This window comes from Heterodontus francisci, chromosome 11 (genome assembly GCF_036365525.1).
Source record: "Heterodontus francisci isolate sHetFra1 chromosome 11, sHetFra1.hap1, whole genome shotgun sequence".
Taxonomy (NCBI): Eukaryota; Metazoa; Chordata; class Chondrichthyes; order Heterodontiformes; family Heterodontidae; genus Heterodontus; species Heterodontus francisci.
The window spans coordinates 85194797-85218068 of record NC_090381.1 but is presented as its reverse complement, the minus strand read 5'-3'; the positions used below and the strand labels follow the sequence as shown (position 1 = coordinate 85218068).

The 23272-nt window shown below is 44.3% G+C and overlaps 1 protein-coding gene across 1 annotated transcript in view; it reads right to left on the bottom strand.

Annotated features, from left to right (window-relative positions):
• Positions 1-15353, bottom strand: part of LOC137374915 (adhesion G-protein coupled receptor G7-like) — an 85257-nt gene extending 69904 nt beyond the window's left edge. The window contains exons 1-4 of the mRNA XM_068041501.1: positions 15276-15353; positions 7120-7205; positions 4701-4868; positions 2633-2647 (exon numbers count right to left, since the gene is read on the bottom strand). Coding sequence (XP_067897602.1) covers positions 2633-2647; positions 4701-4868; positions 7120-7205; positions 15276-15305 — 299 coding nt within the window. The 5' untranslated portion in view covers positions 15306-15353. The remainder of the gene's footprint in view (positions 1-2632; positions 2648-4700; positions 4869-7119; positions 7206-15275) is intronic.
• Between the last annotated feature and the right edge of the window lie 7919 nt (positions 15354-23272).

The window sequence follows — 23272 nt, the reverse complement described above, 5'->3', positions numbered from 1 at the left end:
TGCACATCAGGTGCCGTAAGCTGCAGGGCTACGGACCAAATGCTGGAAGGTGGGATTAGAATAGGTGGAACGTTTTTCGGCTGGCACAGACATGATGGGCCAAGTGGCTTCTTTCTGTGCCTTAAAACTTCTATGATTCTGTGACGAATTTGCATGGGTCATGATCATGCAATTATGCCATTATCATGCCCACTGTGCCTTCCAACGCTGACCTCCCCACCAAAGTTGGCAATGTCAGTGGGAGGCCACTTTATTAGCATGGGGCCAATGAGCATGTACATCACCAGGAGCATCCATCAACCCACACAGGCTGGAAACTGAAATATCCACTGCTGTCTGGGGAGAGGGGGACGTATTGATCCTCTTTCTCCAAGAAATGATTTGCTGCCCTTTGTAGGACAGCCAATGAAAACATTTGTAAAAAAGATAAATGTTACCTTTCTTTAGGGGTTGAAGTCATTTCCTCCTTGGAACCCTACAGTGGTACCCAATTGCACCTTTCAGGTGGCTGGTACAACTCATCTCACTAGGTGTCCTGGTCTAGAAACTGATAGCAGGTTATACCAACTTCTATTGAGACTGGGTACCACACTTAGAAAGATATGTTGTCCTTGGAGGGAATGCAGCGTAGATTAACCAGAACGATACCAAGACTCCAAGGGTTAAATCATGAGGATAGATTGCACAAACTAGTGTTGTATCCTCCTCTATTTTGAAGGTTAAGGGGTGATTTCACCAAAGTTTTCAAGATATTAAGGAGAACAGATAGGGTAAATAAACAGAAACTATTTCTGCTGTTTGGGTGGCTAGGACGATGGGGCATAGTTTAAAAATTAGATTCAGACCTTGCAGGAGGGTAGTTAGGAAACTCCCCTACCACAAAAAGGGTGGTAAAGGTTTGGAACTCACTTCTGAAAATGGCAGTTGATGGTAGATCAATTGTTAATTTTAAATCTGAGATTGACAGAATTTTGTTAAGCAAAGATATTAAGAGATATCTGGCAGAGGAGGGTATATGTTAGGTTGCACATCAGCCATGATCTCATTGAGTGGCAGAACAGGCTTGAGGGGCTATATGGCCGATTCCTGTTCCTATGTTCCTCATGGACAGAGGTCCCACCTGGCCCATTTTCAGAGTTTGTACTTCTTTAAAACTAATATAAATATAAATCCAGTCTGCTAGATAATATAAAAGCAAAATACTGCGGATGCTGGAAATCTGAAACAAAAACAAGAAATGCTGGATTCACTCAGCAGGTCTGGCAGCATCTGTGGAAAGAGAAGCAGAGTTAACGTTTCGGGTCAGTGACCCTTCCGAAGAAGGGTCACTGACCCGAAACGTTAACTCTGCTTCTCTTTCCACAGATGCTGCCAGACCTGCTGAGTGAATCCAGCATTTCTTGTTTTTGCTGCTAGATAATATACTTTCTCTCACTTCCACAAAATAAGAAAGCAACTGTGAGTGGATTTATAAACCAGTGTACATGAAGAAACGCCTGTGCCCGGCTCTTTATGGGTTTTATTTATTGACCTGAATGTATGCAGATCATGGGACTTACTGCCTGTTGAAAAAAATGCTGTGCCCCACTAACTGGACCAGGTTTTTCTGATCAAACGGACAAGTAATTCATGCCCAAAACATACAAATTCATTGATATCCTATTAATAGGTTCTTTATCATGAACAATACGTGTGTTTAAATATCAACCTCTTGGTGGGACAACATTAGGTAAGCACAAAGTAGTTGGAGAGCCTTGACTTTTTGGGGCATATTTACTGTACTGGATGATGCAGAGAATAATTAATTGACAATTATGAATTTAAATAGCCAATATAATGCTGCAATTTTTCAAAGTGAAAGCATGCTGGGTGTGATATCTACATGCAATGCGTAGGCATGACAAATAATGATCAATACTTCCCTGATAATTATACTGTAGTAGAAATCATGTAAGTCTATGTTTCCTAACTAATTCAGCATCTCCCTGCAAGCTATAAGGGTATATGACATTCAAGATTAGGAAGCTAGGTAAAGGTGGAGGAGTAGCACTATTAATCAAGGATGGCATTGGTGCAATAGTTAGATCTCCTTGGTTCAGGAGATCAGAATGTAGAATCAGTTTGGGTGGAGATAAGGAATAGTAGGGGAAAGAAGTCACTAGTGGGAGTGGTCCCTAACAGTAATCACAATGTCGGAAGATGTATATGAGAAGAAATATGGGTGTTTGTGATAAAGGGATGGCAATAATCATGGGTGATTTTAATCTACATATAAACTGGAAAAATCAGATTGGCAATAGTAGCTTGGATGAGAATAGAATGCTTTCAAGATAGTTTCTTACATTCTGGAACCAACCAGAGAGCAGGTCATATGAGACTTGGTATTGTGTAATGTGACAGGATTAATTAATGACCTCAGAGTAAAGGCACCTCTAGGTAGCAGCGACCACAATATGATTGAATTTTATACCCAGTTTTAAAAACAGTGGGTCTAAGACTAGTATTTTAAACTTGAATAGGGCAACTATGTGGGCATGAAAGCTGAGCTTGCTGAAGTAAACCAGGTTACTAGGCTAGGAGATAGATCGATAGAGAAGCAGTGGCAGACATTTAAGAGGATATTTCAGAATACTCAGTAAGTATATTCCTACTATAAAGAAAAATTCTAAGGGGGGGTCCCACCATCCATGGTTAACTAAAGAAGTTAAGGAAAGCATCAAACTTAAGGAAAAAGCATATAGTTACACAAAGATGAGTGGCAGGTCAGATGATTGTTCAGAATATAAAGAACAGCAGAGAATGACTAAAAAGTTAATCAGGAGAAAGAAATTAGAGTATGCGATGAAGCCAGCTAGAAATGTAAAAACAGATAGCAAGAGTTTCTACAGGTATTTAAAAAGGAAAAGAGTAAGTAAAGTGAGTGTTGGTCCTCTAGAGAGTGAGAATGGAGAGTTCATAGCCGATAATAAGGAAATGGCAGAAGAAATGAACAAATATTTTGCTTCTGTCTTCACTATTGAGGATACGAAAAACATTCCAGTAATACCTGTAAATCAGGAGGTGGAAGGAAAAGAGGAACTTGGTGAAATTACAATCACCAGGGAAGCAGCACTAACCAAACTGATGGAGCTGCGGGCTGACAAGTCCCCAGGCCCTGATGGGCTTCATGCTAGGGTCTTAAAAGAGGTGGCTAATGAGATAGTAGATGCTTTGATGCTAATTTTTCAAAATTCATTAGATTCTAGAAAGACTCCATCAGACTGGAAAGTAGCAAATGTAATCCCTCTATTCAAGAAGGGGGGAGGCAGAAAAAACAGGTAACTGTAGGCCAGTTAGCTTGACATCTGTCATGGGGAAGGTGTTAGAATCGATCATTAAGGAGGCTATAGCTCGACACATAGAAAAACTCAAGGTAATTGGGAATAGTCAGCATGGTTAAGTGTTTAACCAATTTATTGGAGTTCTTTGAAGGATTAACATGCATTGTGAATAAGGGGGAGCCCATTGACGTACTGTACTTGGATTTCCAGAAGGCATTTGACAAGGTGCCACATAAAAGGTTACTGCGCAAAGTAGGAGCTCATGATGTAGGGGGAAACATATGAGCGAGGAGAGATGATTGACTGGCTGGCAGAAAACAGAGAGTATGCATAAATGGGTCCTTTTTTGATTGGCAGGATGTAACGATTGGAGTCCCGTTGGATTTATATCAATGACTTAGGTGAGGGGAGTGATGGCATGGTAGCTAAATTTGCAGATGACACAAAGATAGGCAGGAAAGTATGTTGCAAAGAGGACATAAGGAGGTAGCAGACCGATATAGATGGGTTGAGTGAGTGGGCAAAAATCCGGTAGATGGAGTATAATGTGGAAAAATGTGAAGTTGTTCACTTTGGCAGGAAGAATAAAAAAGCAGAGTATTACTTAAATAGAGATCGACTGCAGAATTCCAAGGTGCAGAGGGTACTAGGTGTTCCAGTGCATGAGTCACAAAAAGTTAGTATGCAGGTACAGCAAGTAATAAAGAAGGCTAATGGAATGCTATCATTTTTTATGAGAGGAATTTAGAATAAAAGTAAGGATGTTATGCTTCAGTTATACAGGGCATTGGTGAATCCACATCTCGAATACTGTGTGCAGTTTTGGTCTCCCTATTTAAGGAAGGATGTAAGTGCGTTGGAGGCAATTCAGAGGAGGTTTACTACTACTACCTGGAATGAGCAGGTTGTCTTGTAGAGAAAGGTTCGATGGACTGGGCTTGTTTTCACTGGAGTTTAGAAGAGTGAGGGGAGACTTGATTGAAGTACATAAGATCCTGAACTGTCTTGACAAGGTGGATATGGTAAGGATGTTTCCTCTTGTGGGTGAATCCAGAACTAGGTGGCACAGTGGCGCAGTGGTTAGCACCGCAGCCTCACAGCTCCAGTGATGTGGGTTCTGTTCTGGGTACTGCCTGAGTGGAGTTTGCAAGCTTTCTCTGTGATCGTGTGGGTTTCTGCTAGGTGCTCTGGTTTCCTCCCACAGCCAAAGACTTGCAGGTTGTTAAGTAAATTGGCCATTGTAAATTGCCCCTAGTGTAGGTAGGTAATGTAGGATTAGTATAAATTGTTGGTTGGCACAAACTTGGTAGGCCAAAGGGCCTGTTTCAGTGCTGTATCTCTCTATGACTCTAAATGTGCAAATTTTATAGTATTTGGCACATTTTATTATTGTGTGATTTATTCATATAAGTCTTACTTTGATATGAAACTAGTCCCAAGCCAGAAGATCCGGCAGTAGAGTTGACTTGATTTGACCGCACTGCCACTTGTGGACACACTTCATTCAGGTCAAAAGCAACTGTCATGTTCTCAAGGTCTTTGGTCAATCTAAAAAGATAAAGCAATATAATAAATAAAATCACCATTGGCTTTATGTGCAATGAATGTAAATGTTTGATTATAGTTCACCTCATATTGGAGTCTGAATTTTAGGAAACATGACTCAAAAAATCCATGTGCTAACTCACTGTAAGTTAGGCAGCAGTGCAGCTGAAGGCACTTACACCAAGATCAAAGACCCATGGATTTTTAGGGCCAACATATTTGCATATAACATCTCCCCTGCTTGCCTCCCCATCAATCCACCCCACCCACCGCTACCCCCAAACCCATCCATTCACACACACTTTGAAACTGTTGGTGTTTATGCCCTGGCAAAAGCTACAGTTGCTTATGATAGTTGAGTATGCTGAGATGTATGCCGATATAAAATAGATAAAAGCTTGCACATGCCACCTTTCATAGCTACAGGATGTTCTAAAGCACTTGACGGCCAATTAATTGCTTTTAAATTATAGTCACTGTTAGTTTGTAGGCAAATGTGGTAGCCAATATGCAGACAATGTCCTGCAAACAGTAGTGAAATAAATGACCAGTTCATCTGTTTTGGTGCTGTTGATTGAAGAATAAACATTGACCAGAACACTGGGTGAACTCCCCTACTTTTCTTCAATTAATGTCATGGAATCTTTCACATCCACTTGAAAAGGCAGATGTAAACATTCCCATGGTAGTGCCTGTGGAAGAGTCTGTCACTCTAGAATTGACCTTCATAGGCATTCCAGGCACTGCTCCACAAACCACTGACCACCTCTAGGCGCTTACCCATTGTCTCTCGAGACAAGGAGGCCAAAGAAGATGAAGGTTAAAGCTGGAGTGTGGCATTCGAAAATGGCAGCACTGGTGTCAAATCAGCTTTGCACACTGACATAATCTGCCTGCCCTGCATGCTGCATTTGGTGTGTGTACTCAAACCCCTTTATCAAGGTGCCATCTGGCGCACTTCCGTCAGAGCTGTGTGTGCGCATCTCAGATATAAAACCAGAAAATGCAGGAAATACTCAATACGCCATGCAGCATCTGTGGTGAAAGAATTGGAGGTAACAGTCCAGATCAATGACCTTTGTCAAAACAGTGCTGATGAGAAGTCATTAACTTGGTTTGTTAACCCTGTTTCTCTCTCCACAGATGCTGTTGAGGGTTTGCTGCAATTTCTGTTTTCTTTCAGATTTCCAGCACCTGCAGTATTTTGCTTTTGCATTTGTGCACATCTCGCATGCCATTTTTGACCTTTAGGAGGCCACATAGTGCCTAAAGAATGGGTGCCATGGAGCCCAATTTCTACCCCAAGGAGTGGGTAATATATTCAAAAAGTTATAGCACATTGAAATATGAGAATGATTCAGCCCATCAACCTTATTTTTCATTGACTGTGCATTATTTAGCTTACGATCTACCAGTCATTTAATAAAGCTTATTTTTCATTGTGCATTATTTAGCTTACGATCTACCAGAGTCATTTAATCCTTTGCGTGAAAGGCTGAAAATGTCTAACACTAAAATCTAATAAGCCAAACTAGAATATCAGTTTCACCTTACGTCTTATTCTTATTTAAACCCTAGCTAGTTGTTTTCTACAGATGACAATTTTATGTTCCTATCAGCACAAGATCATCTCTTTTGCTATATAACCAGAGATTTATTCAGATATTTTTTAAAGGTGTTGAGAAAAGCATTAACTGCTTTCACTGCCAGCTGCATGGGTATGGAACTTGCAATTGCTTGTGAAGTTTATTAATATTATAAAGGGCATTTTAATTCCCTCTGCCAATCAAAAAGCAGCAGGAGAAGGGGTTATTCCATTCCACAGCCTGTCTTGTGTGTTGCAGCTTTGGTGCCCACTTGACTCGGGGGGGGGGGGTCAGCACATAAATATATGCAAATCGGGGTCCCATCACTTGAATCAAAACAAAGTTATTCTAAGGTGCGACTGGATGGCCAAAGATGAAATTGGGAGACTGTGTTGGGAAGATCTAAGTTGAAGAGTAATAATGACGGTGGTAGAGGGCAGAAAATAATCGCCAAGTTTTGCAGTGTCTATGGCTAGCCTGGTTATGGTGACTGATTGACTAACTGGATTGTGAGGCTTACATTATCAAAATACCTGCAATTTCAATACCATAGCTCAAGCTTCCAAATATTTACCTTAAAAACTGGTTAATGTATTTTCAATACATACAGATCTAACACACAGTCTCCGTAATAATAATAATACATTTCTCCATAATGGTCTCAGTACCTTGACAGACTTTGCTGTACTTTATTAATGATGTCAGGCTTCACTTCCAGCAGTTGACAGAATGCTCTTACTGCATCTTTGGAAGACTATGGGAAAACACAAAAGTTATGAAGATGCAAGAGCTTGAGACTAAATTCTCAATTTTATATTAAATCTGTGAGACAAGTATGCGCGAAAGGTAGTGGAAATTAATATGGTAGCAATTCAAAAAACTATATTAACAGGATTAAAGTAATAAAGAAGTGGTGAAATGGGGATTTTCTCCACTGTACAGATAACAATATGAACGCTGATACCATGTTGATATCTTGTACTTCAATTGTTTCATTAATTATGTAGTTTGGTATTTTAACTAAAATTTCTGTTGACTGCTATGATCTTCAATCAGAGAAAGCAATCTGCTATGATCATTTGACTTCTCCTTTTTATTTTTTAAATGGTACTGTTTGATTTCTCCTTTCAGTGAGCACCAGTCCATACAAAGAGACTCCCAGCTCACATTACATCAAAGACAGATGAATGAAATTAATTTTAAATAAAATATCATTTTCAGTACCATTCAGGCAACTGAAACAAAAGTCAAACTTTGGTATCTAAAATAGGGAAGAGAGAGCAACAGATTAATTAACTTGAGATTTCTCATATTAGATTCAGTGTAGCTCCTATCACTCAACTTCTATTGTTAAAAATCTGGTATATGCATACACTCCCTGACCATATACATTATTTGTTAATACTATCATGTTAACATTTAACATTGAAACTGGATATGAAACATCTTGCATCATAAATAGATGTCTGTCGCAGTTTGTTGGTCAACCAACAAATCACTTTGAGAAATTGTTGTCACTATTCTTCTCAGTAACTGAAATTTCCAATATCCAAAATAAGGTTTTAAATAAAGTAAAACATTTTTAAAATAACACATCCCACAATAACATGATTACATTTATCAGTTGAATTATCATTTTTGGTACCTTCATTCAAGTTTTTACTTGAAGGTCTCACCCTATTCCAAAAGTGTCGTCTTGGATACGATAGCCTGGAAATTCAATCATGTCATGCCAGTTTTACAGTCGGTGGCACCTGCCATATTGGATCAGGCTCCTCCTTAGATGTGTAGGACACCAGCCAGAATTGTTTGGGAAGCTTATTATAATATTCAAATTAAGATCCTATCCTTGTTGTAGGACTCTTTTCTGAAATTGGTAGCCAAGCACCTGGCTCGTCACCTGATGAAGTTGCCCAGTAATTTATGGCTGCAATAGTTAAGATAGACCCTGCAGGAGAGCTATTTAAAGGGCTCATCGCCTCCAGAAAGGTTAATTGCTAGTTTGGGGTCCTGTTAGGCTGTTGATCCATTTCTGGGCCTTTTTTTCTTTATTTTTTTCAATTCTGCTAGACTTTAAGGTCACAAAATGCGACTGCATCGTGCTCGTATTTTCGGCAATACAGATGTAGTTCTGGCATCTGCACCGTGTGCAGACATTTTGGGCTGGATTTAATGGGCCCCCCAGAGACAGGCTAGGAGGCGGCCGGCCCATAGAATTGCGATGGGAGGCGGGGGCAGCAGGCCTGTCGCCTTCCTGTCACACTGCAATTTAGACGGGGTCAGGATAGGCCAAAGACAGCCTTCCCGCCCAGAGGTCAAATGAGGCCCGTACAAGGCCTATTATCAGTCATTTAAGGGCCTGGTCCCACCAACGCTAGCCAGCAGTGGGGATGCCCCCACCACACAGGGAGGTCGCCCAGTAAAAAGAGGTGAGCCCCCCGCGGGCTTGGGGGGGGGGCCTTCTCTGTGGGCAATCTGTGTCCCATGAGGGTCCCCGACAGAAACCAACTCACATTCCTGAATCCCCACTTCCCCTGCACTCAATGCCCATCCTCCCTCCCACCATCACCAGCACATGCCAGACTGGCCCTGGTAACCCTGCCTCACTTGCCTTGGATCCAGGTCTCCAGCACTGACCCTGGTTCCAAGGCCGCCTGCAGTACCAGCATTGGCTACTGAACTGCTGGCTCTCTGATTGGTGCTGTGCTGTTAATTGGCCTAGCGCCATTAAGTAGAGCGGTGGGGGGGGGGGGGAGGGGGGGTGGTGGGCAGGCTCTGAATGGCCACTGCCTTTTTGGCCCAGTGTCAGGAGTCCTACCAGCTCCTCTAAGTCCTGCCCTTCTAGTGCAGGCCGCACCGATCTCTGTTAATTGAGTCGGTTGATACTGCCAGTGCTAGGAGCGTGCGCCAGAAGTATGCAGAACATGTAAGCGGTGATGTCAGTCAGGTTTTATTTTTGTACTAAACGCTTGGACTTCTATGTGTTTCAAAAAAACTGAAAAAAGGACTTTGCTCAGTGAAAGACAGCTGCAAGATAATTAGAATTCCTGCAAAGTTTTGAAAGGAAGTTCAGAACAAGAGTTGAACTTTCTGGGTGTTTTAAAAGGAAGTTAAACTTGTAAAAGGAGAGGGAGGCCAGCAGTTTCAAGGAAACTCCAGGGGTTGACCATTCTTCAGAGCTGCTTTTGAACCGGGGGAGACACTGTGTCTGGACATGTGACCATGTTCAGGAAGGTTCATTTTACACTTTGGACCCTTTAAAAAGCCTGTGAATTGGACGAAGGGCAGGCATTTGAAATCTTTGCTTTGACCTGCTTGGAGCAAGAGAGAAATGACCCAAAAAGTGTTACCGCTCTCTCTAAAGGAGACTCGCATCTCTTGAAAAGGAATCCTGCACTTGAACATCCGAACATCCAAATTAGGAGCAGGAGTAGACCACTCAGCCCTTCGAGCGTGCTCTACCATTCAATAAGTTTATGGCTGAACTGATTACTCCATATTTCCACCTACCCCCAATAAACTTCCACCCCCTTGCTTATCAAGAATCTATCTACCTCTGCCTTAAAAATATTCAAAGACTCTGCTTCCACTGCCTTTTGAGGAAGAGAATTCCAAAGACTCACGACTCTCTGAGAGAAAAAATTTCTCCTCATCTCTGTCTTAAATGGGCGACCCCTTATTTTTAAACAGTGACCCCTAGTTCTAAATTCTCCGATAAGGGGAAACATCCTTTCCACATCCACTCTCAAGACCTCTCAGGATCTTATAGGTTTCAATCAAGTCGCCTCTTACTCTTCTAAATTCCAGTGGATACAAGCCTAGCCTGTCCAATCTTTCCTCGTAAAACAGCCCGCTCATTTCAGGTTTAGTCCAGTAAACCTTCTCTGTACTGCCTCCAACGCATTTACATCCTTCAAAGGTGGCAGATTCCCATTGCCTCTGGTCTCTGATGAATTTCTGCATCCAGTGAGATTCCTGCTGCCTCCTGTTTCTAAGAAACCCTGAAATCTGAAGAATTCTTCTACTGCTAGAGTTCTGCTTCAAAACTCAAGCAGACCTGTTGCTACACCCTGATGGAAGACCTATGTGACGCCTGCTACAGTTAAATTGCCGTGAACACCTACCCATCACAGACTGTTCATTAACCTTGCCTGGAAAGACTTTGAGTGGCATCCAACTATTCGGCTCTGGGACAGCTCGCCATACTGAAAACATCCTACCAGAACGTGAGCCTCAAATATTTTTTATTATTTTTATTCCTAAGAAACAGTTGTAATCCAAAACACCCTTTTGACACCGGTTAACCGTTTCTTTTTGAATGTATGTGTGTGGGCAAGAGGGGAAGGGATGAAGGGGTTTTCTCATATAGATTTTTCTTGTTAGTAGTTAAGACCTATTACTTCTTTTCTAATAAATAGTTAATGTTGTTGCTGTTGTTTTAAAAAACTGGTTTTCAGAACTCGAGCAGCAGCTGGAGTTACCGTTATGCATCCGTGAGGCGAAGGACTATGTAGAGAGCACACTTCGGGAACACTACAGGAACATGCAGGTAGAAAGGGAATGGGTGACCGCCAGGCAGTCTAAGAGAACCAGGCAGGCAGTGCAGGAGTCCCCTGAGTCTATCTTGCTTGCTAATCGCTTTTGCAGTTTGGATACTGGTGAGGGCGATAGTTCCTCGGAGTGCAGCCAAGAGCAAATTCCGTGGCACCACAGGTGGCTCAGCTGCACAAGAGGGGAGGAAGAGGAGTGGAACAGCAATACGGATAGGGGATTCAATATTCAGGGGATTAGACAGTAAACATGACTCCAGGATGATGCATTGCCTCGTTGGTGTCAGGATCAAGGGGGTCACGAAGCGGCTACAGGACATGCTTCTGGGGAAGGGTGAATAGCCAGAGGTCGTGGCCCACATTGGTACCAATGACATAGGTAGGAAGAGGCATCAGGTTCTGAAAGCAGATTTTAGGGCATTAGGAAGGAAATAAAAAAGCAAGACCTCAAGAGCAATAATCTCAGGATTACTCCCAGTGCCACGTGTAAGTGAGCATAGGAATAGGAGGATTGATCGACTGAACACATGTCTGGAGAATTGGTGTAGGATGGAGGGCATCAGATTTCTGAGGCATTGAGACTGGTTCTGGGGCAGTTGGGACCTGTACAAGATGGACGCGCTGCACCTTATCAGAACTGGAAGTAATATCCTCACAGGGGGATTTGCTAGCACTGTTGGGAAGGGTTTAAACTGGCTTATCAGAGGGGTGGAAACCTGATGGGTAGTTCAAATTGAAGGAAGTAAAGCTGGTAACAGGAAGTAGAAAAATAACAAGCAACATTAGAAGGCAGGCGAAACAAAGGCGAGCATCAGCTAAGCTTAGAATGCAGAATAATGTCAAGAAGGCAAGGTTAAGGGCTCTCTACCTGAATGCACAAGCATTTGCAACAAGGTAGACTATTGAAAGGTACAAATAGAGGTAAATGGGTATGATCAAATTGCCATTACGGAAATATGGCTACAGGATGACCAAGACTGGGAACAGAATATTCAAGAATATTCGACTTTTAGGTAGGACTGACGAAAAGGAAAAGTAAGTGGTGCTGCGCTGATAATAAGGGATGGGATCAGTACTGGTATACAGGCCCCCACCTGCCAAGAATGAGGCACCGATATTTCACCACATGGACATTAAATTTTTAAATTGTTGCTGGAAAGAAAGGAAGGTCCATTACAAGGGGTTGCCGCAGGGATCGGTGCTGGGACTCTTGCTGTTTGTGGTGTACATTAATGATTTAGACGTGAATATAGGAGCTATGATTAGTAAGTTCACAGATGACACAAAAATTGGTGGTGCCGTAAATGGGCTGGTAAAATAGGCAGGGCTGTGGCAAATGGAATTTAATCCTGAGAAGTGTGAGGTGATGCATTTTGGGAGGACTACTGGCAACACCTATGCAGTCATATTCAGCTGGCCTCAGACACCGGAAACATCAGAGGAATGTATGATGGCATTAAGAGAGCTCTTGGGCCAACCATCAAGAAGATCGCCCCCCTCAAATCTAAATCAGGGGACATAATCACTGACCAACGCAAACAAATGGACCACTGGGTTGAGCACTACCTAGAACTGGACTCCAGGGAGAATGTTGTCACTGAGACTGTCCTCAATGCAGCCCAGCCTCTACCAGTCATGGATGAGCTGGACATACAGCAAACCAAATCGGAACTCAGTGATGCCATTGATTCTCTAGCCAGTGGAAAAGCCCCTGGGAAGGACAGCATTACCCCTGAAATAATCAAGAGTGCCAAGCCTGCTATACTCTCAGCACTACATGAGCTGCTTTGCCTGTGCTGGGACGAGGGAGCAGTACCTCAGGACATGAACGATGCCAATATCATCACCCTCTATAAAAACAAAGGTGACCGAGGTGACTGCAACAACTACCGTGGAATCTCCCTGCTCAGCATAGTGGGGAAAGTCTTTGCTCGAGTCGCTCTAAACAGGCTCCAGAAGCTGGCCGAGCGCGTCTACCCTGAGGCACAGTGTGGCTTTCGTGCAGAGAGAACGACCGTTGACATGCTGTTCTCCCTTCGTCAGATACAGGAGAAATGCCGCGAACAACAGATGCCCCTCTATATTGCTTTCATTGACGTCACCAAAGCCTTTGACCTCGTCAGCAGATGTGGTCTCTTCAGACTACTAGAAAAGATTGGATGCCCACCAAAGCTACTAAGTATCATCACCTCATTCCATGACAATATGAAAGGCACAATTCAATATGGTGGCTCCTAATCAGACACCTTTCCTATCCTGAGTGGCGGGAAACAAGGCTGTGTTTGCGCACCCACACTTTTTGGGATTTTCTTCTCCCTACTGCTTTCACATGCGTTCAAGTCCTCGGAAGAAGGAATTTTCCTCCACACAAGATCAGGGGGCAGGTTGTTCAACCTTGCCCATCTAAGAGCGAAGTCCAAAGTACGGAAAGTCCTCATCAGGGAACTCCTCTTTGCTGACTATGATGCTTTAACATCTCACACTGAAGAGTGCCTGCAGAGTCTCATTGACAGGTTTGCGGCTGCCTGCAATGAATTTGGCCGAACCATCAGCCTCAAGAAAACGAACATCATGGGGCAGGACGTCAGAAATGCTCCATCCATCAATACTGGCGACCACGCTCTGGAAGTGGTTCAAGAGTTCACCTACCTAGGCTCAACTACCACCAGTAACCGGTTTCTAGATGCAGAAATCAACAAGCGCATGGGAAAGGCTTCCACTGCTATGACCAAACTGTCCAAGAGAGTGTGGGAAAATGGCGCACTGACACGGAACACAAAAGTCCGAGTGTATCAAGCCTGTGTCCTCAGTACCTTGCTCTATGGCAGCGAGGCCTGGACAACGTATGTCAGCCAAGAGCGACGTCTCAATTCATTCCATCTTCACTGCCTCCGGAAAATACTTGGCATCAGGTGGCAGGACTGTATCTCCAACACAGAAGTCCTCGAGGCGGCCAACATCCCCAGCTTATACACACTACTGAGTCAACGGCGCTTGAGATGACTTGGCCATGTGAGCCGCATGGAAGATGGCAGGATCCCCAAAGACACATTGTACAGCGAGCTCGTCACTGGTATCAGACCCATCGACCATCCATGTCTCCGCTTTAAAGACGTCTGCAAACGCGACATGAAATCCTGTGACATTGATCACAAGTCGTGGGAGTCAGTTGCCAGCGTACGCCAGAGCTGGCGGACAGCCATAAAGGCGGGGCTAAAGTGTGGCGAGTCGAAGAGACTTAGCAGTTGGCAGGAAAAAAGACAGAGGCGCAAAGGAAGAGCCAACTGTGTAACAGCCCCGACAATCAAATTTTTCTGCAGCACCTGTGGAAGAGCCTGTCGCTCTAGAATTGACCTTTATAGCCACTCCAGGCGCTGCTCCACACGCCACTGACCACCTCCAGGCGCTTACCCATTGTCTCTCGAGATAAGGAGGCCAAAGAAGAAGAATAAGTCAAGGGAATATACAATGGATGGTAGGACCCTAGTAAGTACAGAGTGTCAGAGGGATCTTGGTGTACTTTTCCATAGATCACTGAAGGCAGCAGCACAGGTGTATAAAGTGGTTAGAAAGGCATGTGGGATACTTGCCTTTATTAGCCGAGGCATAGAATATAAGAGCAGGGAGGTTATGATGGAGCTGTATAAAATGCTAGTTAGGCCACAGCTGGAGTACTGTGTACAGTTCTGGGCACCACATTATAGGAAGGATGTGATTGCACTGGAGAGGGTGCAGAGAAGATTCACTAGGATGTTACCTGGGCTGGAGCATTTCAGCTATGAAGAGAGACTGGATAGGCTAGGGATGTTTTCCTTAGAGCAATGAAGGCTGAGGGGGAACCTCACTGAGGTATACAAAATTATGATGGGCATTGATAGGGTAGATAGGAAGAAACGTTTTCCCTTAGTGAAGGGGTCAATAACCAGGGGGCATAGATTTGAGGTAAGTGGCAGGAGGTTTAGAGGGGATTTGAGGAAATATTTTTTCACCCAGTGGGTGGTTGGAATCTGGAACATACTACCTGAAGGGGTGGTAGAGGCAGGAACCCTCACAACATTTAAGAAGTATTTAGATGAGCACTTGAAACGCCACAGCAAAGTACTCGAAAATGGGATTAGAATAGATAGGTGCTTGATGGCCGGCACAGACACAATGGGCTGAAGGGCCTGTTTCTGTGCTGTGTAACTCTATGACTCTATGTAGTAAGTTTGATGTAATCAGCAAGCAAACAAACTCCAACTGCTTCCTTTATATTTTAACTATATAGAACTGACCGTTTGATTTAACCCTGTATGATCTTTCATTACTGTAGAGAGAATATCTGTGACTGAGGTAACATTTTCCACAGATAATTCTTTTGGATTTGATGTCAGTAATACAACTTGACTTGCAGCTTCCCCCACTGAGATGTTTGAGTTATTCAAGTGAACCTGTGTGAAAAATAACAGAAAATAGAAATAAACATAAAATTCTGGAAATACACAACAGGTTCAACAGCAAATGAAAATAAAAAAGATATTAATATTTCAGGTGACAACCTCCATCAGCATTGAAGCAAGATGGCAGACTGCTCCTTTTATAGGACTAGTCAAAATAAAGTGTGAAAGGGAAAACGGACATTAAAAGCACAGATACACTACCTTCTACCAACTACTGTAAAAGGCAGGTACTCAACTTAAGGGCCTGAATTTTGAAATAGAAATAACGGTGAGACTATCCACGCTTACCGTTATTAGGGGGAAAATCAAGACAGCAACTTTCACAGTCCATGCATGCGCAGTTATATATGGAAATTTGGAAGTTGCTGTTAGATTTGCCCTGCTCCTCCGTAGGCTTCAATACACCAGTATTGAAAGACTTGAAATACATGCAGGGTATTTACCCATCAGAAACCCACTAAACACACCAGAAAAAGTTAGAGCTTGTCCTTGCAAGTGTAAGTGAAATTTTGACAGCATGATAAGTCCTGCAGTCCAATCACATCGAGTCGTGAATGGTTGTAGACAATTAAACAACTAACAGGAGGAGGAGGCTCCATGAACATGTCTATCCTGAATGATGGCAAAGCCCAGTACATCAGTGCAAAAGACAAGGCTGAAGCATTTGCAGCCATCTTCAGCCAGAAGCGCTGAGTGGATGATCCATCTTGGCCTTCTCCTGAGGTCCCCAGCATCACAGATGCCAGACTTCAGCCAATCTGTTTCACTCCACGTGATATCAAAAAACAGGTGAATGCACTGGACACAGCAAAAGCTATGGGCCCCGACAGCTTCCTGGTTGTAGCACCAAAGATCTGTACTCCAGAACTAGCCGCGCCCCTAGCCAAGCTGTTCCAGTACAGCTACAACACTGGCACCTACCCAAATATGGAAAATTGCCCAGGTATGTCCTGTCCACAAAAAGTAGGACAAATCCAGACCATCCAATTCCTGCCCCATCAGTCTACTCTCAATCATCAGCAAAGTGATGGAAAGGGTCGTTGACGGTGCTATCAAGAGGCACTTACTCAGCAATAACCTGCTCACTGATGCTCAGTTTGGGTTCCGCCAGGGGCACGCAGCTCCAGATCTCATTACAGCCTTGGCTAAACATGGACAAAAGAGTTGAATTCCAGAGGTGATATGAGAGCTCTTGGCATCAAGGCAGCATCTGACCATCAAGGAGCCCTAGCAAAATTGAAGTCGATGGGAATCAGGGAGAAAGCTCTCCACTGGTTGGAGTCATAGCTACCACAGGGGAAGATGGCGGTGGTTGTTGATGATCAATCATCTCAGCCCCGGGACATCCCTGTAGGAGTTTCTTAGGGTAATGTCCTAGATCCAACCTTCTTCAGCTGCTCATCAATGACCTTCCCTCCATCACAAGATCAGAGTGGGGATGTCTGCTGATTGCACAGTGTTCGGTTCCATTCATAACTCCTCAGATAATGAGGCAATCTATGCCCACGTTCAGTAAGACCTGGACAACATTCAGGCTTGGGCTGATAAATGGCAAATAACATTTGCACCCCACAAGTGCCAAGTATTAACGACCGAGGCGGGAGGAGTGCACTGTTTGTTCTATTCCCACTTCTCCACAGTTCACAACATATATTTAAATTTTTCCACTTACCGATTCGGTTAACTATATACTCTATTTTTCCTAGAATAAAGCATACCAATCAGGTTTCTTTAACAAACAACAAAATTATCAGTTTATTGTAAACCAAGTCTTAACCAACAATGAAGTAAAACATATACAAAAATTGAAATAATAAAGCCCCTTATTTATCCTAGCTCCTCACACACACACATATACATACACACTGCTTAACCGGGAAAATAAAAGGGATTTTGGTTAAAGCGCAGGAAAAAACAGGAAAAAGATTCACTTTGGATGAATACATGATCATATTTGAAGACAAAAAAAATGGAAAGATGCCTTTTGTTTTGGTTTGGCATCCCAAATGCATATAGGCGGCCGTCACTCAGATCTTCCTGAAGCAGTTCTTTCCAGGCAATCTTGAAGATCAGTTTGGGTAGGCTTTCCAAGAGATGCAGCTACAGAGGCTCCAAATAGGTCTTACAGTAGCAATGCAGCAACAGGGTTTCAGTTCCCACACATTCGATATGCAAAGGTTTCTTCAAACATGCAGGGTTTCTTCATATACATAAGGAAACAGAAATCTGACACACTGGATGCAGGAATTGTTTTCAAGAGAGACTGCTGAGCTGTTCTTCTTCTGGCAGGCAAGATACAACTGTCTGTTGTAACAGTTCAAACTGAAACTGAAACTTTCACGAAGTCAAGTCTCCTGACATCTATAAATCTTGGCCTGTCACTTCTTTGTAAACATCTCCCCAAGTCAAAAACAACCCCTGCTGGGTGATTATCCACAAACAGGTGCCTTCCAGTAAGACTTGGTTACAAGCCGAGTCCAGGAACCTTCTGGTAACTTCTTTTTTAAAAAAACAAGAAAAGCCTCTTCCAGATTTCAGATAAATCAATGTCCATAATTCAAATATAACATATTTTACCAAAAAAAGAAGCAATCTCATAACACAAGCAATGACCATCTCCAACAAGATAGACTCAAACAATCTCCCCTTGACATTCAACGGCATTAACATTGCTGAATGCCCCTCCATCAACATCCAAGGGGTTACTATTGACGAGAAACTTAACAGGATCAACCACATAAATACTGTGGCTATAAAAGCAAGTCAAAAATAGGGAATTCTGCAGCAAGGAACTCATCTCCTAACTCCCCAAAGCCTTTCAACCATCTACAAGGCATAAGTCAGGGGTGTGATTAAATACTCTCCACTTGTCTGGATTAGTGCAGCTCCAACAATACTCAAGAAGCTCAATACCATCCAGGACAAAGCAGCCCACTTGATTGACACCCCATCCACCACTTTAAACATCCAGTCCCTCCACCACTGGCATACAGTGGCAGCGGTGTGTACCGTCTGCAAGATGCACTGCAGCAACTCACCAAGGCTCCTTCGACAGCATCTTTACAAGTGTGGAGTGTCATTCCTTCAAATTGTAATTATTGTCAGAGGTTTTAAAAAATTAAAAACTAACATTGAAAACCAACTTCTTTCCATCTGTTTTATCTCTCTTTTAATCCCATCTTACATTCCCTCTCTTTATTTTGCTTTCTGTACATGATTTTACATTCAATTAACTATTCTAAATTGCACTTCCTGGTTTTGACTCTGCCGCTGTCAAATTTTGTTCTGCGGATGCCAGTGGTACAGAGACCCAAAACTCACATTAGGGACCCCCCCACCTCACCCAACCAGCTCTGTTTAAAGAGCTTACCACACAACCTTCAGTTGAGGTGCTTTTGACTTTCTTTTGCTAGTGCAGGGTTAGTGGAAGTACTGTGTTCAGCTTTATTGGAGGAGTTTTAAAACCTTTTGGAAATACAAGGGAGTGATTCTGGACTTTGATAAGGAGGTCAGAGGATTTGGAAGTCCTGTAAGGAGAAAGCCTGTTTTCGGTAATGTGGGCTATAGTTGCAGTTCCTCTTGGGCTACACTTTGACAGGGAGATGGAGCACAGGCTACAGTGAGGGGAAGCTGTGCAGAGGGAGGAGAATGAGGGCTGTCAATAGAAGGGCTGACCTACCAATGATCTTCGGGGAGCACATCTCTTACCTCCACATCTGCCAGGAGCAGTGTCTGAGCTGCCTACATTTCATCGAGGAGGTGGTGACAGACTGTGGCACCTCTTCCGACCAGACCAACTCCCACACAGCCAGGGTGAGGATGCTCCTGGCAACATTAGCAACATTTCACTGTTGCCATTCATCGCTGCATCAGGGAAGTGACAGCAGCCCTGTACAGGAGGAGACGGAACTGCATTGTCTTCTCTCATACAGAGAGAAGCAGGAGGAGAGGGCATGTGGCTTTGCCAATTCCCAATGCTGCAGGATGCCATCAGCGCATACACATGGCTCTGCAGGCCCCACATGTAAATGGAGAGGTGTACCTAAAACCACAAGGGTTACCCCTCCATGAATGTGCAGTTGATGTGTGACCATGCCCAAAAGATCCTGTTGGTGATTGCCTGCTATCCTGGCAGCAGCCACGACACATTCCTCCTGCACCATTCAGCCATGCCTGCCACCTTCGTGCCACCATAAAGAACCAGAGGCTGGCTGCTGGGTCACAAGGGGTACCCGCTCTACACTGGATTATCTCACCCCTCCACCACAAGTGGACAGCGTGCCCACAATAAGAGTCATGCAGCCACCAGGAATGTTCCAGAGCAAACTATTGGTGTCCTGAAACAACAGTACCACTGCCTAGACCTCTTGGCGGGGCGGGGTGGGTGGTGGTGGTTGGTGCAGGGGGGCTTGCCAGTACTCACCGGAGCATGTCTCCAAGGTCGCAGTAATCTGCTGCATCCTCCACATTCGTGCTATCATGAGGGCACAGCTCTTGCCACCAGGTGTTCAGAGGCCACCTCAGGACAAGGAGAAGGTGGGGGGGGGGGGGGGGAAGAAGGAGGAAGAAGAGGAACGGAGGAGGCATCCAGGAGACCTTTTCTCCAGAAGAGCTGTCCGTGAGCAGATACTCAGACTCCTGTTCCTGAGATCTCATCCCACATCACAGTTGCTCCACAATTCCCCACCTTTTAGTCCAGCTGCTACATATCATCACTGTGTCCTTTCGGCCAAAATCTTAAATAAAAGCCCCCGACAAAAAAAAATTCTAGAATAACTTTATCCGAAGACTTCCAATAATAGATACAAAACTGGACTACTTACCTTCGGGCCTGGTTCCGTGTGCCTTTGCCTATCCGAGTACTCCTATGCAATGCTACTCCCCGTAACTGCAGTATGGCTGTTGGAAGGCTGCTGACTTTCAGTAGGCGAGACTGCAGACGGCCTTGCAGGATGCCCTCGAGCAGCTCTGGGTCTTGAGGACCCAGCTTTGGACTGCACTACTTGGGCTTGGGTGACAACAGTCTAGGCTGGTTGGCTGAGAAGGAACAGCAATGCTGGCAGAGTGGCTGTGGTGGGAGCACGAATGCTATCAGCGTGAGAGAGAACAGCAGATTTGTGCACCATGGAGCCACTGCCACTACCCGGGTGACGCCTCACCAATCCTAGTAATCTGTTGGAACATAGATTGCTGGATTGCTGTGATACCCTGCAAGTCCCTTTGAGCACTGGTATCCAAAATTATAATCGCAGAAGTCTCAGTCTGCATGGCACCAAGCTGGGCTAGCCTGGAAACAAGCGTGGACCTTATGACCTCTGCACTTAGATGTTGGGCGGTTTCTGCCTGTGCTGAAATGGAAGCTTAGACATCTGCCATCAGATGCTGCATCACAGCTTGGTCTGCAAGCATTGTCATGGAGTTGGCCACCTCTTCCACACTGGAAACAATGGGCTCAAATTCTCCGCAAAGCCCTGTGCCAAGTTCGACTCCTCCATGCTTCCTGACAGTGGCAAGAGGCTCCATGGCAGACCTGCCAATGCACCAAGCATTTCTGTGTGCTTGCCCTTCAGAGTTCTCCTGTATGCCACCACATTGAAGTTCTCAGTTGAGTCCTCTGCAGCAGAACCCATATTTGACCTCGCCGTCTGGTGAGCTGGCACATGAATTATTCTTTCCCTCTGGCCTGGCTGCAGCCCACTTATGCCAGATGACTCACTATGTGCTGATCCCTATTCGATACTATCTTTTAAGGTATGTGCGGTGCCAGGATCTGAGCTGGTGGCTATAATTGTCAGATCAAGTGACGGTGCTTCTTCATCAGAGGTCTGGTGTTGCTCTTCCCCTTCATGGTGAGGCTGCACTGCCTGGCCAGGCTGCAAATCTTGGGTATCTGAAAGCAAAAATACAGAAGGGGTGGAGGACAGCGGGTGGGGTGCAAAGCAAGAGGTCCATGGCCACCCCATTTACATCTTGCACTTCATGCCAGATAGCAGGATGAGGCTGAGGAGGTATTTGAAAAGGACATAGGCAGGAACATACCATCATCCTGAATGCTCGTGGCAACACTGGATGCAACGGCCTCAGTCATAGCCAGCCCCATGATGCAGAGCACCATCTCCTCCAGGGGGCTCAGTCGATGCAAGCTGCTTCTCCTGGTTCTCTGCTTCTCTCTGCAGTTATGTGCAATCTTGCATGAGAGAAAGAAGGATATCAGGGAGTATGTTGCAATGTGTTTGTGTGATGTGCCTGTTGTGACAGTGATTAGTATGTTAAATATAATCATTTAAATATGTGTTTATGCTAATATGTATGTCATCACAGGAAGTGATGCAATATCGCGTGATTCAGTTATCTGGCACAGCAGGGAGCATGTACAAGCTGAAGCAACACATCTCCATTAAAGCTCTGTGTTCAAATCTTTATGCCTGCTCTTCAGCTTCATTTGCAATAGTCTATAAAGAGATAATACAATATGGTGGCAGCGGTAGTGAGTTGACAGGATTGATCAACAGCTGAAGATGACAATTCAAGTCAAAAGTCCTACTTGAAGTGCTGCGACCAGAGCACAGCTCTCACATCAGGACAGCAACGGTGTGAGTTAAGATCGAAGGTAATTTGAGCACGCTCCCGGTTTTGCCCCGAGCTGGCAAGAAAAGTTATCAGTAGCTTCAACCGGAGAGATCGCTGCAGTGTTGTGTTTTGGCGTGGATCCCTTCTCACCATCGCCGTACCCCTTCGCCATCAGCTGATTCCAACACCAGGACCCCTCCCACCTATAAGCTCACAAGCCTGCAACACAGTTCAGGGTGTGGCCCCTGCTCAGCTCTGCAGACATCACAGGTTTCTGCAACTTTTAAAGCCAGGTTTGCTCCTCAAAGGGAGAAAAGAGTAGAAGGCTTAGGCAATAGCAGCCAGATTTCCAGACATGGACTGGAAAGCACCTGATGTCCCAAGCGAGTTCAAACTGTTTACACTGAGGATTGACTATGCTTTCCAGACTATGAGGTGGTGGATGCAGAGAATCAGGTTATAAAAATTAGGATCACCACAGGAAACGAAGGTCTGTGCAGAATCAATACCTCTGGTTTATCTGATGCTGACCAGAAGGATACATCAAAGCTATGGTCAACATTAGAAAGTCAGTTTAAGATTAAAATCAATTTCAGTGTCCACCACCTGGAACTCATGAGGTATAGACAGAAAGCCAATGAGAGCTTGGATGATTTTGTGAATCGATGCAGGGAAAGCAAAGAATGCGACTTCTCTGATACAGAACTGTCAGAATGAATTATGGAGTCGGTGATCGCCTCCATTCCTATTGAGGTGTTCCAGAAAGATCTCTTGGAAAAGCCAAAGCAACATGGTGTGGAGAGTATGTTATAAGATGGACACAGATCTGAGGCAATTATCACAGGGAGATGGTGTTTGCAAGCCTTAGGGTCCGGAATGCCTGTCAGTACAATATCCAAGGCACCCAGGCAGAACAAGGTGCATATGCAGACAGGTGCAAGGCACATGATGGCACTGGGACAAATTTTGCAGAAGGTCCAGCAGCAGGAACACAGGGAGCACCCAGAATGGGCAGTGCTCACACTGCAGAAGTATGCCATCCAGAGGCAAAGAGAGGTGAAACACTTCCAGACATAGGCAAAAGCATAGACCCATCCACAAAATGGGGGAATGCTTGACCCAAATGGATGAGGTGAATTGAACTGAAGACACTACAGATGAACAGATATTTCACACGATCCACGAAAATGGAAGCTTTTGCAACACTCTAGATCGTCTTCACCAAAAGGCTGGGCGGTATCGCCTGAGAGTGAAGATTGACA